Raw genomic sequence first — 12550 nt, 5'->3', positions numbered from 1 at the left:
GTTTAAATGATTTAATTTAAGGTTTTGATTTAAAAGAGTTAATCTATTATTATTATTAGTAGTATTAACATTATTACAATTGATAGAATTTACATATTATTTATGAGCACGAAATCTTGTGGTAAAAAATCAAATTTAATATTATTTATAAAAATCTAAACATATTTTTCTAATGTGTTTGAAATCGGTATGATTGCATAATTATCTTTGATTTATGTTATATAACTTCCAATAAAAACATTTTCTTAATTACTATAAGATCATATACAGGGTGTTCAGTAAGTCAGGAAACGGGTATCTATTGTTCTCATTGTTTGTAACAATGAGAACAATAGAAACCCGTTTCCTGACTTACTGAACACTCTGTATAGCTAGAGATATAATTCCAGTTGTATAATTAGTATGGGTCCTTTTTACTTTAATGATAGATTCTGGCAAGCCTAATTTCATGAATTCATGTGACCCTACAAATTTAACACGATTAAAAATAAAATTTAACACTTTTTGAGAGATCGTAAAACAATTGTACTATAGACCACGTAAAAGAGTACGATTTAATAATACGATATCTCGGCGCCAGGATTATATTTGGAATTGCATTAAAAACAGGATGTATTAGCTATGTTTACATCTTATTGTAACACGAATTATCATGCCTATTTTGTATTTTTGTGTTGTTTTTAAAACCTATCAATGTAAAAATATCCAACTAAATAAAAAATCTTCCCTATATCATAATCACTATTCATATTTTCACTTGAGTACTGAAGACTAAGGTCCCTTTTGCGTGGTTTTACCATTTAATATATTTATTTGTATTATTATCTGTATAATTATAATTATAACAATGAGTACACAACGTGGAAATAAGTGTATTTTTTTTAATTGCGGTAAAAACATATCTTAACTTCTTATTTTATCATTTTTAGTGATCTGAACTTCGGTTAAAATTGCTTTATTTGTTTGAATATTTTTTTCTAAAATATTTGTTTTTAAAATTTTTATATTTTAAATTATATTTTATATTTTAATTTATATATTATTAAAATTTGTTTTTTTTTTTAATATTTCATTGTATATTTGAAAAAATAAATTACTAATTTTATACATGAGAACTTTATAATATGTGTAATTATTAATAAATATCTTTTTTAGACTTGATTACTGGTAAGTTAAGAAATTAAACACCAAATAATATAAAAATCTTGACAGTGGACAAATCGGTAGCGAGAAATTGTTATGAATAAGTTAAGATTTTCAACAGAGAAAATTAAGAAAAAAAAATAATAGTCAAATTTAAATCAATATTAATAAAATAAAAAACACATGTTTTATCGAATTTGTATTTAAAACGAAAAGTTTCATTTAAATGAAATAGCAATCGCCTTTTAGTAATAACTNGAAATAGCAATTGCCTTTTAGTAATAACTGGTTCTTATCTTAATTTGCGCCAACGGTGTTAGCCGTACATCAATAATCGTGACTATTACTTGAATATCAGTAAACTAGACAGTTATTATTAAATATTTAATATTTCCGAGAGGATATATAGCGCTATCTTTACGTTTATAAATTAACAAAAAATCGGTTGCCAATTGTCTGAATGTCGTGGCCTATCTATGTGTATTTAATCTATGGTATAATATATCTTTATATAACGTAATCATGGTTAAATAATTTTATTAACCTATCAATTACCATATTACTTTAGTTGATAGTATGTACTCAACATGACTATCAAAAATATACGATTATTATCATTGACAATAAAATTTTCACGGATTAACTATTCCTCGCTACTAGTAAGTAATTTGTATGTTTTCAGATTTAGTATTTTTGTTCTTCATTGTTTGTTAAATTAATTATTATCAAACCGTGAAAACTGCTGTGATCTATTTAGCAAGTGTTGGTGAGTGTATTTTGTAAAGTGAATCTTATTGTTTTATCAATGATGTATTCTATTATTTGTTTTTGTAGGAATTTAAGGTTTAAGCACTGAAAAACAAGTGAAATGGCTTCTTTTGACGAAATAAAAAATTTATACCAAACTTTGAAAACGGAGTGGAATAAAAGAAAACCCGATTTTAAGCAATGCAATAGTATACTGTTACAAATCAAGGTAAAAAATTTTATTCATTATTAAATTAGTTACAACTAACTGACTTCACTAGAATTTAAACATTTTTGTTTCCGATATTTATATGAATCATTGTGGATAATATATTATCAAATAAAATATACAATCCTTACATTTAAAATTTTTTTTCTCCTAGGTTGGTATGACCAAACATACATTTTTGCCAATTAACAATGTTGAAGCTAGTCAAAAAGAATACTTAATTGCTAGTAAGTTAAATCTTAAAAGGTTAAAAGTCATTTATAAATATATTATTTATTTATATTACAGGAGATATTTTGGAAGTTGGTGTGCAATGCAGTATTGCCATGCATGATATCCCATCATTTGAACGTTATATGGCTCAATTAAAATGTTACTATTTGGATTATAGGTTTACTATTAAAATTATGGTTAGTAACTCATAAATTTTATCAATTTTAAAATATTTCTAGGGACAAATTACCCGAGTCTGCAAACCAATATCATTTATTAGGACTCAATTTGTTGTTCTTACTGTCACAAAATCGAGTTGCTGAATTTCATACAGAGTTAGAACTTTTGCCGTATGATATAGTTCAAACTAATCCCTATATAAGACATTCTGTTGCTCTTGAACAGTATTTAATGGAAGGCAGTTATAATAAAGTAATTAATTTTTTTAGTGTGCATTTTTTATATAGAATTAATCAAAATTTTGATGTTGAGATTTTAAATAAATACTTTATTTTTTTTTTCTAAAAGATATTTCAAGCAAAAACAAATGTACCATCAGATACTTACAATTTCTTCATGAACATACTATTGAATACATTACGTAATGAAATTGCTGAATGTTTACAAAAAGCATATAAAAAAGTGTCTTTCACTTCAGCAACTAAAATGCTTAACTTTAATAGTACTGCTGAAATAAATGATTTTGCGAATAAAGTAAAAAAATTTTGTTAAGTAAAAATTGTATTATATTGCTTATTAAATGTATCGTTAATATTTCTAGCGAAACTGGATTTTGGGTCAAGATGGTTACTATGTTTTTAATTTAGAAGAAGAAAAAAAAGCTGTAGAACCTTTACCTGCATTACAGATAGCAGATTATGCTTTACATTATGCTAAGGAGTTGGAAACTATTGTATAATAATTTATCTTTCGTTATAATTTATAAGAATTTTTATTTCTAAGTATAAGAAAAAATAAACAATTAAAATAGTATCAAGTGATTTTTTAATAATTAAACATTTTTTTTTTCTATGTAATAAAATATAAATGATAAGATAAATTAATATCAAGTATTTATATTTTATCCTAACTACATTACCAAAAATATAATGGTAAAATTCTATTGATTATATTAAAATTGTTGTAAAATGTACAGCAAGTAAATACTATAAAGAAAACTTTATCAAATTGTATTGTATTTTTTCCAAATTTCTAAAAATGTTGTAGCTTTTAATAATTGTTCTTCAATAGGTTCCTTTTGTCTTTTGCGCCATTTATTATGTTCTAAATCCATCATACCACCAATGATTTCCTAAAATTTAAAAATATTTCATTATGGATAATACTTATTGACAAATAAATTAGATAAGAAATTTTCATGTTAAATGTATATTTATATATTAATATTATTGTTATAAATTACTTCAGCAAAATTTTTAGGAAATATCTTTTCATCTTCTATTACATGAGCATAACCTCCTTGCATTCCAAAATCAACAGAAATGTAAGGCAGACCTTTAGGCACAGCTTTACGTACATCTTTCTTACTAAGATCTACAACTTTTTTATTCATTGCCCATTCAGTTTCACATTCTAAAATTGCTTTTTTGAAGTATATTGGAGCAGTATCTCCGATTTCCAAAGGAACGGGTACACAGTTCCAAACCATGTGAGGCATATTATGAAGTTGCATGGCACTTTCAAAAAATACAACATCTTCATCTTGATTTTTAAACATTGTTGTTAATTTTTTACGATAAATCTGAAAACTTAGATAAATAATATGTGTATATGATAACCATTGATGTAATTTTATAATTTACCTGCATTTCATTCCAAACATCTTCATCAATATCAGTTGCACATGCATAATGGTATATTGGCACTATTAAGCAGTGGCCTTCTGTCAGAGATTTATATGATGGCAAACATATGTAACACTAAAATTTTTAATATAAATTAAAAATTTTTAAAAGATTTAAGTCTCCACAATAATATTTGTCTTAAAAGATGATTAGTTACATTCTAAAACATTAATGCTTAGATATTAAAAATTAAAAAAAATGTCTAAAATTAAAATGATAATTTTACTATTAAGTATCAATGGATGAATGAGAAATATATTTTAACTAAAATATATAAAAATTGACTTACAATTTTTTTTTAAGATCCTGATGTATTAAAAAGATATGTGATCAAAGTTATTACATACTTTGTGGAGAATATAACCTAATTACGCAAAAGGGATATTATACCAAGAAAAAATTATCTATAATGATTTTTTTTTTAAGGAATAATGAACTTAAAATAAAGCTTTAACAATTTCAATGGGGTTCGGCTTAGCCCTTTAATATATAACACTCTAAATTTCTCCATTTGAGATGGCAAAAATGTAGAGATTAATGCAAATATATTTAAAAAAAACATTATTTTTGCTTACATATATTAATATTAGTCTCAAACCCCAAAAGTAATAAATGTTAATAAAGGAATATTTTTGAATTTCATAATAACTTTATAAGAGTATATATATACTTTTTCTCCTTTTGTGATGAAAAGATGCTTCATCATAGCATCACTATCAAAGCAATAACAACATGAATTTAAAATTTTCTCAGTTTTTTTATGTTCTTTTATTGCTTGTTTGACTTCTCTTTCAGCAGCTTTAGCTGAATGTTTCTTTGAAGCTCGATCAACAAACACATCATCTTCGTCATCTCTACTATTAACCTAACACATTTTTTACAAATTACTTATAAGGTATAAAAAATGAAATTAAAATGATTTTTTTTTTTTAATTTTTGGTAAGAATAGTTTTAATAACATCAAAAAAATTCTATTAAAAATAATTTATTTTGTATTTTGGTTTTAATCACAAAATTAAAGTATGTGCACTAATTAATATAAATTTAGTTATTTTAGTAATTTAGTAAGTTAAATTTATTCTTATAAATATAATAAAGAAATTAAAAAATTTTCTTTTATTAATCAAGTTTGACGACTTAATCCAAAATAGAAAATAATTTAAAGAAAATTCCAGAATGTAGAATATTGTAAAAAAATGCTTATAAAATTGATAAATATTCTTAATTTTTTTTTTCTCAAAAATTAAATACATTAAAATAAAAATAATAAAAAATATTTAATTCAAACTATTAAATTTATATTTCATTATTAATTTTAAACGTATATTAATATTGATACCGCTGGTCCAGGCATGTCCCTATTGCCCCCCAAAAGTACACCCCTGAAACATGATACTTTTAATATTATTAACTCATATATTATAATATATTTAAATAAAATTATTTGTATTATATTTTATATTAATTACTTATAAAATATTACTACATACTTTTCTTGATAATTTGACAAATTCTAAGTTACTATCTTCTGCTGTATTTTTCATTTCTTTCTGAAACTAAAACAATTAAAAATAATTATTTGAAATTTAATTCAAATATTTTATTAATTATAATGAATAAAATTTGTGAACAAACCATAGATTTTAATGAATATTTGTCATCATCATCAAAATATCTCACTCGTTTACCATCTTCATGTGTTAATACCCGTTCTCTCTTTTTTTTTCTACTATCATATTTGTCTGATTTTGATTGAGTAACTGGATAACTGTATCCTTTTGATGATGTTCTTGTCAAAAGCACAACATTATCTTTTAGGTTTGATTCGGATGGCATTTTATTTTCTATTAATTTAGTAAATTTTCGGGCATTTTCAAGTTTATTTCGTAGTTCTTCAGCTAACGACTGAAATATAATACTTATAATTATTATAGATAAAAATGGAATTAAAATGATAGCATATAATAGTTGACACTAATATTTTTCTAAAATAATTTTTAATAGATATTTTTTTCTAATTGAGTAATTACAGTTAGATAATTATACACTATTCATATTCAATGAGAAAACAACACTATTATTTAAAAGGAATATTAAATTTTAAATCATTTGCAATAATAATAGCGCAAAATTATTAAAAAAAAAAAAAAAATTATGGATGAAATTATAACCTGATTCAATCAGAAAATGTATCATTTACTTTTCATCCTCTATTTAAAAAATTGAACTTTATGCTATGAATCAACCAAAAACATTAATATTAATAAATACTTAATACATGGCTTAGCATATGATAAATTTTTTTACCATGATAAATGAATTACCAATTAGATTTAAATAAAACAAAAAATAAATTTTATTAAAACACTAAATAAAAACTATAATAAAAAATAAATCTTACAGTATTTCCCATTAGTTCAGCTTTTATCTGTTTAGCAGCAAGTTCATTTAATTCTGCATCACTTAAAAGTTTACTTTTACTTTCTTCATTTTTGACGGTTGGGTTACCAGAAATCTCTTTTGAACTCTCTGATTGAGTTTCAATTTTTTTAATTCTTTCATCATTTGAATAGTTCTTTTCATTATTAGAATATCTATAGTATTTAGGACTATGGTGACTAGATGAAGAATCTTTTTTTTTTATAGCTCTATTATTTTTATGTCTATCTATATAACCCTCACTTTTTTCTTTTTCATGTTTACTATTTTTTCTGTCATGTTTCCGCCATGCTTGATGGCTATTAAAATTACTAGAATTATGAGAATGATTGTAATTTTTATATCTATTTTTATCATCATCATCATCTGCTTTAGGTTTAAGAAACACTTTATGTTGATTTTTTTTAGGATTATTAGGTGGAAGACCAGTTCCACCATTTTTCCAATAAGGGTTTAGTTCTCGATTAGATTGGCCAGGCTAAAGTATAAAAAATTAATTAAATACTTTCATTTAAATACAAAATTTTTTTATCCACTCAGTACAATTATACCTAATTCATAGTTAAAAAAAAAAAAAAATAGTTAAGCAAATTACCATTTCCATTCTAAATTTAGTGTTTTCTAATTCTTCATTTTTATTATTATGTTTTTTAATAGTTTCTTTTGATGAGTTACAAATGAAATCCATCCAATTATCAGGTTCATTTTTCGATTGATGTAATATTTGTCCTGATTTAGTATCTTTTTCAACCCAATCATTATCATCAGAACTGTTATTGTTTAATGAAGTTGAAGACGATGATGATCTCTAATAAAATTACATACAATGATTTTACACATTTTGATTCACAAATAATTTTAAATATTTAATTTTAGTACTTACACATCGTTTTTTTTTATTATGTTTTCTGTCCTTTTTATGCGATTTTTTCCCCATCCTGAAATTTTTTTACTATAGCAATATCTTGATTTTGTTCTTTTGAATGACGCCTTTGTTCTTGACGTTCAATATCTTTTAAAACACCCTCGTGCAATTTATTTAAATCGTCTTGTTGTTGATAATGCACAAAACCAATAATACTGGTTGATATAATGCAAGATAGTCCAAATACTATTTTAGAAGTTGTTGACATACCTAAAATGTAAGAACATTAAATAAATAATAATACTTTTAAAAATTTACAATTATTAATGTTCATAAGTAATTTATAACTCACTAAATATTATAAAAACTATAAAACGGCTGATTATAAAGTAAAGAGAGAATTATTTAAATTTTTGTTTAAGCCTAAAACGTAACATAAAATAATTTATATATCAGTGTTTTAAAAAAAATGTTATCAGACTTATACAGTAATCATTAACCACACTTAATGTTTAACGAACACAGTTCATAAAGTTGTAATCTATTGATAAATTTACTATCGGTTCAATGTTTTTGTTTAAATTTATTGTCAAATATATAGTTCAAATAATGTCTTCAAAATTACTTCTTGCGGTAATGTCTTAGTTTTTATAATTTTTGCAAGTATAATAATATTTTGAAGCTAAAAGGTTTAATTTTATGGATATTTTATTTAATATATTTACTATTGCAGTAACATAAGGTTGGATCTGTTATTATGAAAGTATGGATTGGGTAGGACAGGAAGTGCAGTATATTAGCAATGCCCATAAAAGGTAATGTTCACCTGTTGATCTCACTTTTAGTATGTGACCCATGAAATAACAGTTCTTTTTGTAGTTTAATAACTTTGATTAATATTTTAAAAATAATGGCTCTATCCCTTAGAATCCGTTTAGTAGATGATGGAGTTACTAAAACAATGCAGTTTGATCCATCAACTTTAGTTTCTAATGTTTGTTTACAGATTAGTGGCAAAACATCACCTGATCTGTCTGATTATACTTTGTTTTTGGTTGAAGAAGATTCTAAAAAAGGTATATATCTCGAACCTACTCGTAGCCTAGAATATTACATTTTAAGAAATGGAGATCTACTTGAATATCGCAAGAAACTTAGGAAATTAAAGGTTAGTACTTTAGATGGTACATTGAAAACTTTGGTTGTTGATGATACTCAACCAGTTGCAAATCTTATGGCAGTTATATGTGCTAAATTAGGCATTACTAATTATGATGAGTATAGCTTAGTACGAGAGACATCAGAAACTGATGAAAATAACTTAAACATAGGAAATTCAGTCAAAAGAGATTATAAAATGGAACATTTACGTAAAAAGTTAAAAACTGATGAAGAAACCAATTGGATAAATCCAGGATCGAGTTTACGAGAGCAAGGAATAAGTGATAAGGAAGGTGTTTTATTAAAACGAAAATTTTTTTTCTCTGATGGTAATATAGATACTCATGATCCTATTCAGCTAAACATATTGTATGTTGAAACAAGAGATGCAATTTTAAAGGGAACTCATCCAGTAACTGAACATCTAGCAATTCAATTGGCTGGAATACAAACCCATATTCAATTTGGGAATCATGACGAGTTAAAACATAGACCTCCTTTATTAGATCTTAAGGAATTTCTTCCACAGTTTTATATTAAAGTTAAAGGTATTGAGAAAAAAATATTTAATGAACATAAAAAATACATTAATTTAGAAGAGCTTGATGCTAAAGTTTTGTATACTAAAACTATAAGAGCTCTTCCAACATATGGAGTTACATTTTTTTTAGTTAAAGAAGAAATGAAAGGTAAGAGTAAACTTGTCCCTAGACTTCTTGGAATAACCAAGGAATCTGTTTTGCGGGTTGATGAAAAAAGTAAAGAAGTTCTTCAAACTTGGCCTCTAACTAGTGTTCGTCGATGGGGAGCTTCACCACATACATTCACCTTAGATTTTGGTGATTATTCAGATCGTTATTATTCAGTTCAAACTACTGAAGCTGAGCAAATATTACAGTTAATTTCTGGTTACATTGACATTATTTTAAAGAAAAAAGCTGCCAAAGATTATATTGGAATTGATAGTAATGAACATTCTACTGTATTGGAAGATACAGTAAATCCATTTAAAGCGATTTTAATTGAAAATAGTAATCAAAAAATTAAAACAGAATCAGTTGCTAAGCCAGCTCTTCTTAGGATTCCAGAGGCATCTCCATACACCACGGGGTATATTTCTGAAGAGCAATATACATCTATAGAATTTACTTGTACTGAAGCAATAACAGGGGTTATGGAAGATCTCGATACTACTATATCTGAAGATAAGTGGGAACAAGAGGTCGGAGAGAAAAAGTTTTCTGATTACCGTGAAAGTATATTAAAGACATCTAAAACTCTAGTAGAAAATACTAAATCACTTGTGGCTGGAGTTGGTGTATCTAAGGAACAAGTTTATGAATCTTCTAAGAATGCACTATCAACAGTTTTACAATTAGTAGAACATGTAAAAGCTGGTGCAGCTTGTGTGGATAATCGTGAAGTTCAAATAAATCTTATAAGGTCAGTAAAAAATGTGGCTAGTGCTCTTGGAGAGTTAATTTCTGGATGCTTTGAAGTTTCCTCAATGGACGAACTTAAGGATAAAGCCAAAGTTTTAGTGACTAATGTTACAACTTTATTAAAAACTGTAAAATCTGTTGATGATGAACGAACAAAAAATATTTTTATCTTAGAATCAACTGTTGAGGCTATTGAAAAAGAACTACAGAAAAATCGACTAATTACAAACTATGAAACAACTACAGAAGAATTAATTCATTCTGCTAAGCATATCGATGAAACTACAAAAAAAATATTGGAAATTTCTAACAATTGTAAACCTAATGATGTAGTAGATGCAGTAACAGAAGGTCAAAAGTCTGTCACTAAGTTATTGACAACTTGCCATGGAAAAAATTTGAATGAAAAAGTTTTTGAAGCTGGACGTCAAGTTGTAGAAGAGTTTAAAGTTTTATTAAATACAGTTTTAGAAAACTCTAAAAAGCCATATTCAGAATTTAAAAGTGATTTAGAAGAAGCGTCTCAACGCATATCATCAAAAGTTCAATATTTAATTACCATTGTTGAACATATTGAAACTATTGAATATCATTTATTAGACTCTGCTACTTCTATAGATACTGCAGTAAAAAAACTTGATTTGATACAACCTAGGCCTTATGAGTTTAAAGTTGATGAAACCTGTTGGAAATCTGATGAGGTTATATTAGAAGCTATAAAATCAATTGCTGCTGCAACATGTGCATTAGTAAAGACAGCTTCCCTTGCACAACATGAAATAGGCATAGAAGAAGGTGTTGATGGATTAGTACATGCTGCTAAAATGGTAGCTGCTGCTACTCATAATCTTGTTGATTGTGCACGAGAAATTATTGAAGGTATATCTACTGAAAACAAACTAATATCTGCAGCTAATCAAGTAGCTACTTGTACAACACAACTTTTAGTTGAATGTAAAGTTAGAGCTGATCCAAATAGTGATGCTACTAAGAGACTTTTGGCTTCTGGTAATTATTTTCATTTGTTTACAGTTTTATACATTAAAAGAAAAAAAAAACTTATATCTTTTACTATATTATTCAGGTAATGTGGTGAAACGTGCTACAGAAAATGTTGTTCGAGCTGCAAGACAAGCCATGAAAGCTGATGATATGAAACGTCTTATATTAGATGAAAGTATAGTTGGTGGTATGGCACAAGAGATAGATGCCAGATCAGATGTATTAAGAATTGAACGTGAACTAGATGAAGCAAGAAAACGATTAATAGTTATTAGACAAGCAAAAAATAAAAATATTGACAGTTATTAAATTAATCTCATAAAATATTAACTAACATTATTATTTTATTTTATTTGCATTTTGTAATAATAAGTAATTGTATTATTGATTAAAAATCTTGCTTTTGTAAATAACATAAATTATGCTGATTAAAATTATTTTTTTAATCTTGCTTAAAAATAATGAAGATTCAAGTACTAAGATATTTTATAAGTTTTAATGTTATTTACAAGTTTTTTTTTTCAAAATTTGTATGCTATAAATATATTAGTTGGTATAACCATGTTTAAAAAAACAAAATTGCTTACATATATGCTTTTATAGAAATGTATAATTTATTATTTAGTTCTGGTATTGTTATTATTTTTGACTAATTTATTAACTATTTTTATTAAAAAATTAGATATTTAGTTTTTTATTTTTCTGACTCAATTTTTATTTATTAATATAAGAATGCTTTCAAAATTTTATGTTTGATACAACTGATCCAATTAAGTTCTTAAAAAATTCAGAATATTTAAATATTAATATGTGTCAACATTGATTACTACTATTAAGACTTCAAACTGATCAAATATATTGAATTAATTAAATAATGTTAAAAACTAATTAATTTAATTAATTCATTAATTAGTAAAAATAAAATTTTAATTATACTATGTTTTAATTTGATATTTTTTGTAGTTTCTATATTTTTTCATTTAAACAATATCTTTTCAATTTTAAGAAATTTCAAAATGTATTCATGTATGTTTTCTCAAAGTTAAGTTTTATAATAACATTTCAAAGTTATAAGTAAGAAAATGTCATGATTAATATTAATTAAATAACATTGTAACTTTAATAGGTAAGTATTTATATATTTTTTTAAAATAGAGACTCCTAAATGATAAAAATATAACCTTCATTACTTAAATAACAAAATTATTTAAAAAAAGTCTATATAAAGTAATGTTTAAAATATCTGGTAATAAAAGGAGGCAATAATAATATTGTTAAAGAAATTCATCACTGAGTAATTTAAAAATTGATACAATAAGCAATGAAAAAATGAGTGAAGATAACTTGATGATACAAATGGCGTCAAAAAAAATTATGACAGGACTCATTTAATTAATCTAAAAATAACGCGAATATTTTCTGTTATTTGATATGGTTTCTTATC

The 12550-nt window shown here is 24.9% G+C and overlaps 3 protein-coding genes across 5 annotated transcripts; 2 read left to right on the top strand and 1 right to left on the bottom strand.

Annotated features, from left to right (window-relative positions):
- Nucleotides 1-1747: 1747 nt before the first annotated feature.
- On the top strand, nucleotides 1748-3329 carry LOC126905239 (26S proteasome non-ATPase regulatory subunit 8-like). Its single transcript, XM_050684765.1, has 7 exons — nucleotides 1748-1909; nucleotides 1978-2119; nucleotides 2274-2346; nucleotides 2408-2510; nucleotides 2572-2764; nucleotides 2861-3046; nucleotides 3114-3329. Exons 2-7 carry the CDS (start codon nucleotides 2012-2014, stop codon nucleotides 3249-3251), a joined length of 801 nt encoding a protein of 266 aa, XP_050540722.1. The 5' UTR covers nucleotides 1748-1909; nucleotides 1978-2011; the 3' UTR covers nucleotides 3252-3329.
- Nucleotides 3330-3508: 179 nt separating this feature from the next.
- LOC126905231 (CWF19-like protein 2) lies at nucleotides 3509-7708 on the bottom strand. Its single transcript, XM_050684753.1, has 9 exons — nucleotides 7520-7708; nucleotides 7232-7444; nucleotides 6599-7114; nucleotides 5833-6102; nucleotides 5688-5753; nucleotides 4868-5062; nucleotides 4156-4272; nucleotides 3756-4094; nucleotides 3509-3644 (listed from the first exon to the last, which is right to left on the bottom strand). Exons 1-9 carry the CDS (start codon nucleotides 7571-7573, stop codon nucleotides 3516-3518), a joined length of 1899 nt encoding a protein of 632 aa, XP_050540710.1. The 5' UTR covers nucleotides 7574-7708; the 3' UTR covers nucleotides 3509-3515.
- Nucleotides 7709-8021: 313 nt separating this feature from the next.
- LOC126905227 (talin-1) lies at nucleotides 8022-11887 on the top strand. 3 transcript variants are annotated; one of them, XM_050684746.1, is made up of 4 exons: nucleotides 8022-8134; nucleotides 8235-8316; nucleotides 8508-11112; nucleotides 11189-11886. In XM_050684746.1, exons 3-4 carry the CDS (start codon nucleotides 8736-8738, stop codon nucleotides 11413-11415), a joined length of 2604 nt encoding a protein of 867 aa, XP_050540703.1. In that variant the 5' UTR covers nucleotides 8022-8134; nucleotides 8235-8316; nucleotides 8508-8735; the 3' UTR covers nucleotides 11416-11886. The 3 variants fall into 3 exon arrangements, with proteins under 3 accessions (XP_050540703.1, XP_050540702.1, XP_050540701.1); XM_050684745.1 differs by having other exon boundaries at nucleotides 8083-8316; XM_050684744.1 differs by lacking the exons at nucleotides 8022-8134; nucleotides 8235-8316 and having other exon boundaries at nucleotides 8323-11112; nucleotides 11189-11887.
- The last annotated feature ends 663 nt before the right edge of the window (nucleotides 11888-12550 follow it).

Source organism: Daktulosphaira vitifoliae, unplaced genomic scaffold (assembly GCF_025091365.1).
Source record: "Daktulosphaira vitifoliae isolate Bord-2020 unplaced genomic scaffold, ASM2509136v1 Scaffold_4, whole genome shotgun sequence".
In the NCBI taxonomy this organism is placed as follows: domain Eukaryota; kingdom Metazoa; phylum Arthropoda; class Insecta; order Hemiptera; family Phylloxeridae; genus Daktulosphaira; species Daktulosphaira vitifoliae.
The sequence above is the reverse complement of the archived record's forward strand: the minus strand, read 5'-3'. Positions and strand labels throughout refer to the sequence as shown.

What these genes read in the sequence shown, in the direction of transcription:
- LOC126905239 (XM_050684765.1), top strand. Translation starts at nt 2,012, where the DNA reads ATGGCTTCTTTTGACGAAATAAAAAATTTATACCAAACTTTGAAAACG. An exon ending in GTATACTGTTACAAATCAAG is followed by an intron (nt 2,120 to 2,273) that starts GTAAAAAATTTT and finishes TTTTTCTCCTAG; the next exon opens with GTTGGTATGACCAAACATAC. An exon ending in TGGAAGGCAGTTATAATAAA is followed by an intron (nt 2,765 to 2,860) that starts GTAATTAATTTT and finishes TTTTTCTAAAAG; the next exon opens with ATATTTCAAGCAAAAACAAA.
- LOC126905231 (XM_050684753.1), bottom strand. Translation starts at nt 7,573, where the DNA reads ATGGGGAAAAAATCGCATAAAAAGGACAGAAAACATAATAAAAAAAAA. An exon ending in CTAAATTTAGAATGGAAATG is followed by an intron (nt 7,115 to 7,231) that starts GTAATTTGCTTA and finishes TTTATACTTTAG; the next exon opens with CCTGGCCAATCTAATCGAGA. An exon ending in TTCCTAAAAATTTTGCTGAA is followed by an intron (nt 3,645 to 3,755) that starts GTAATTTATAAC and finishes TTTAAATTTTAG; the next exon opens with GAAATCATTGGTGGTATGAT.
- LOC126905227 (XM_050684744.1), top strand. Translation starts at nt 8,412, where the DNA reads ATGGCTCTATCCCTTAGAATCCGTTTAGTAGATGATGGAGTTACTAAA. An exon ending in TAAGAGACTTTTGGCTTCTG is followed by an intron (nt 11,113 to 11,188) that starts GTAATTATTTTC and finishes TATATTATTCAG; the next exon opens with GTAATGTGGTGAAACGTGCT.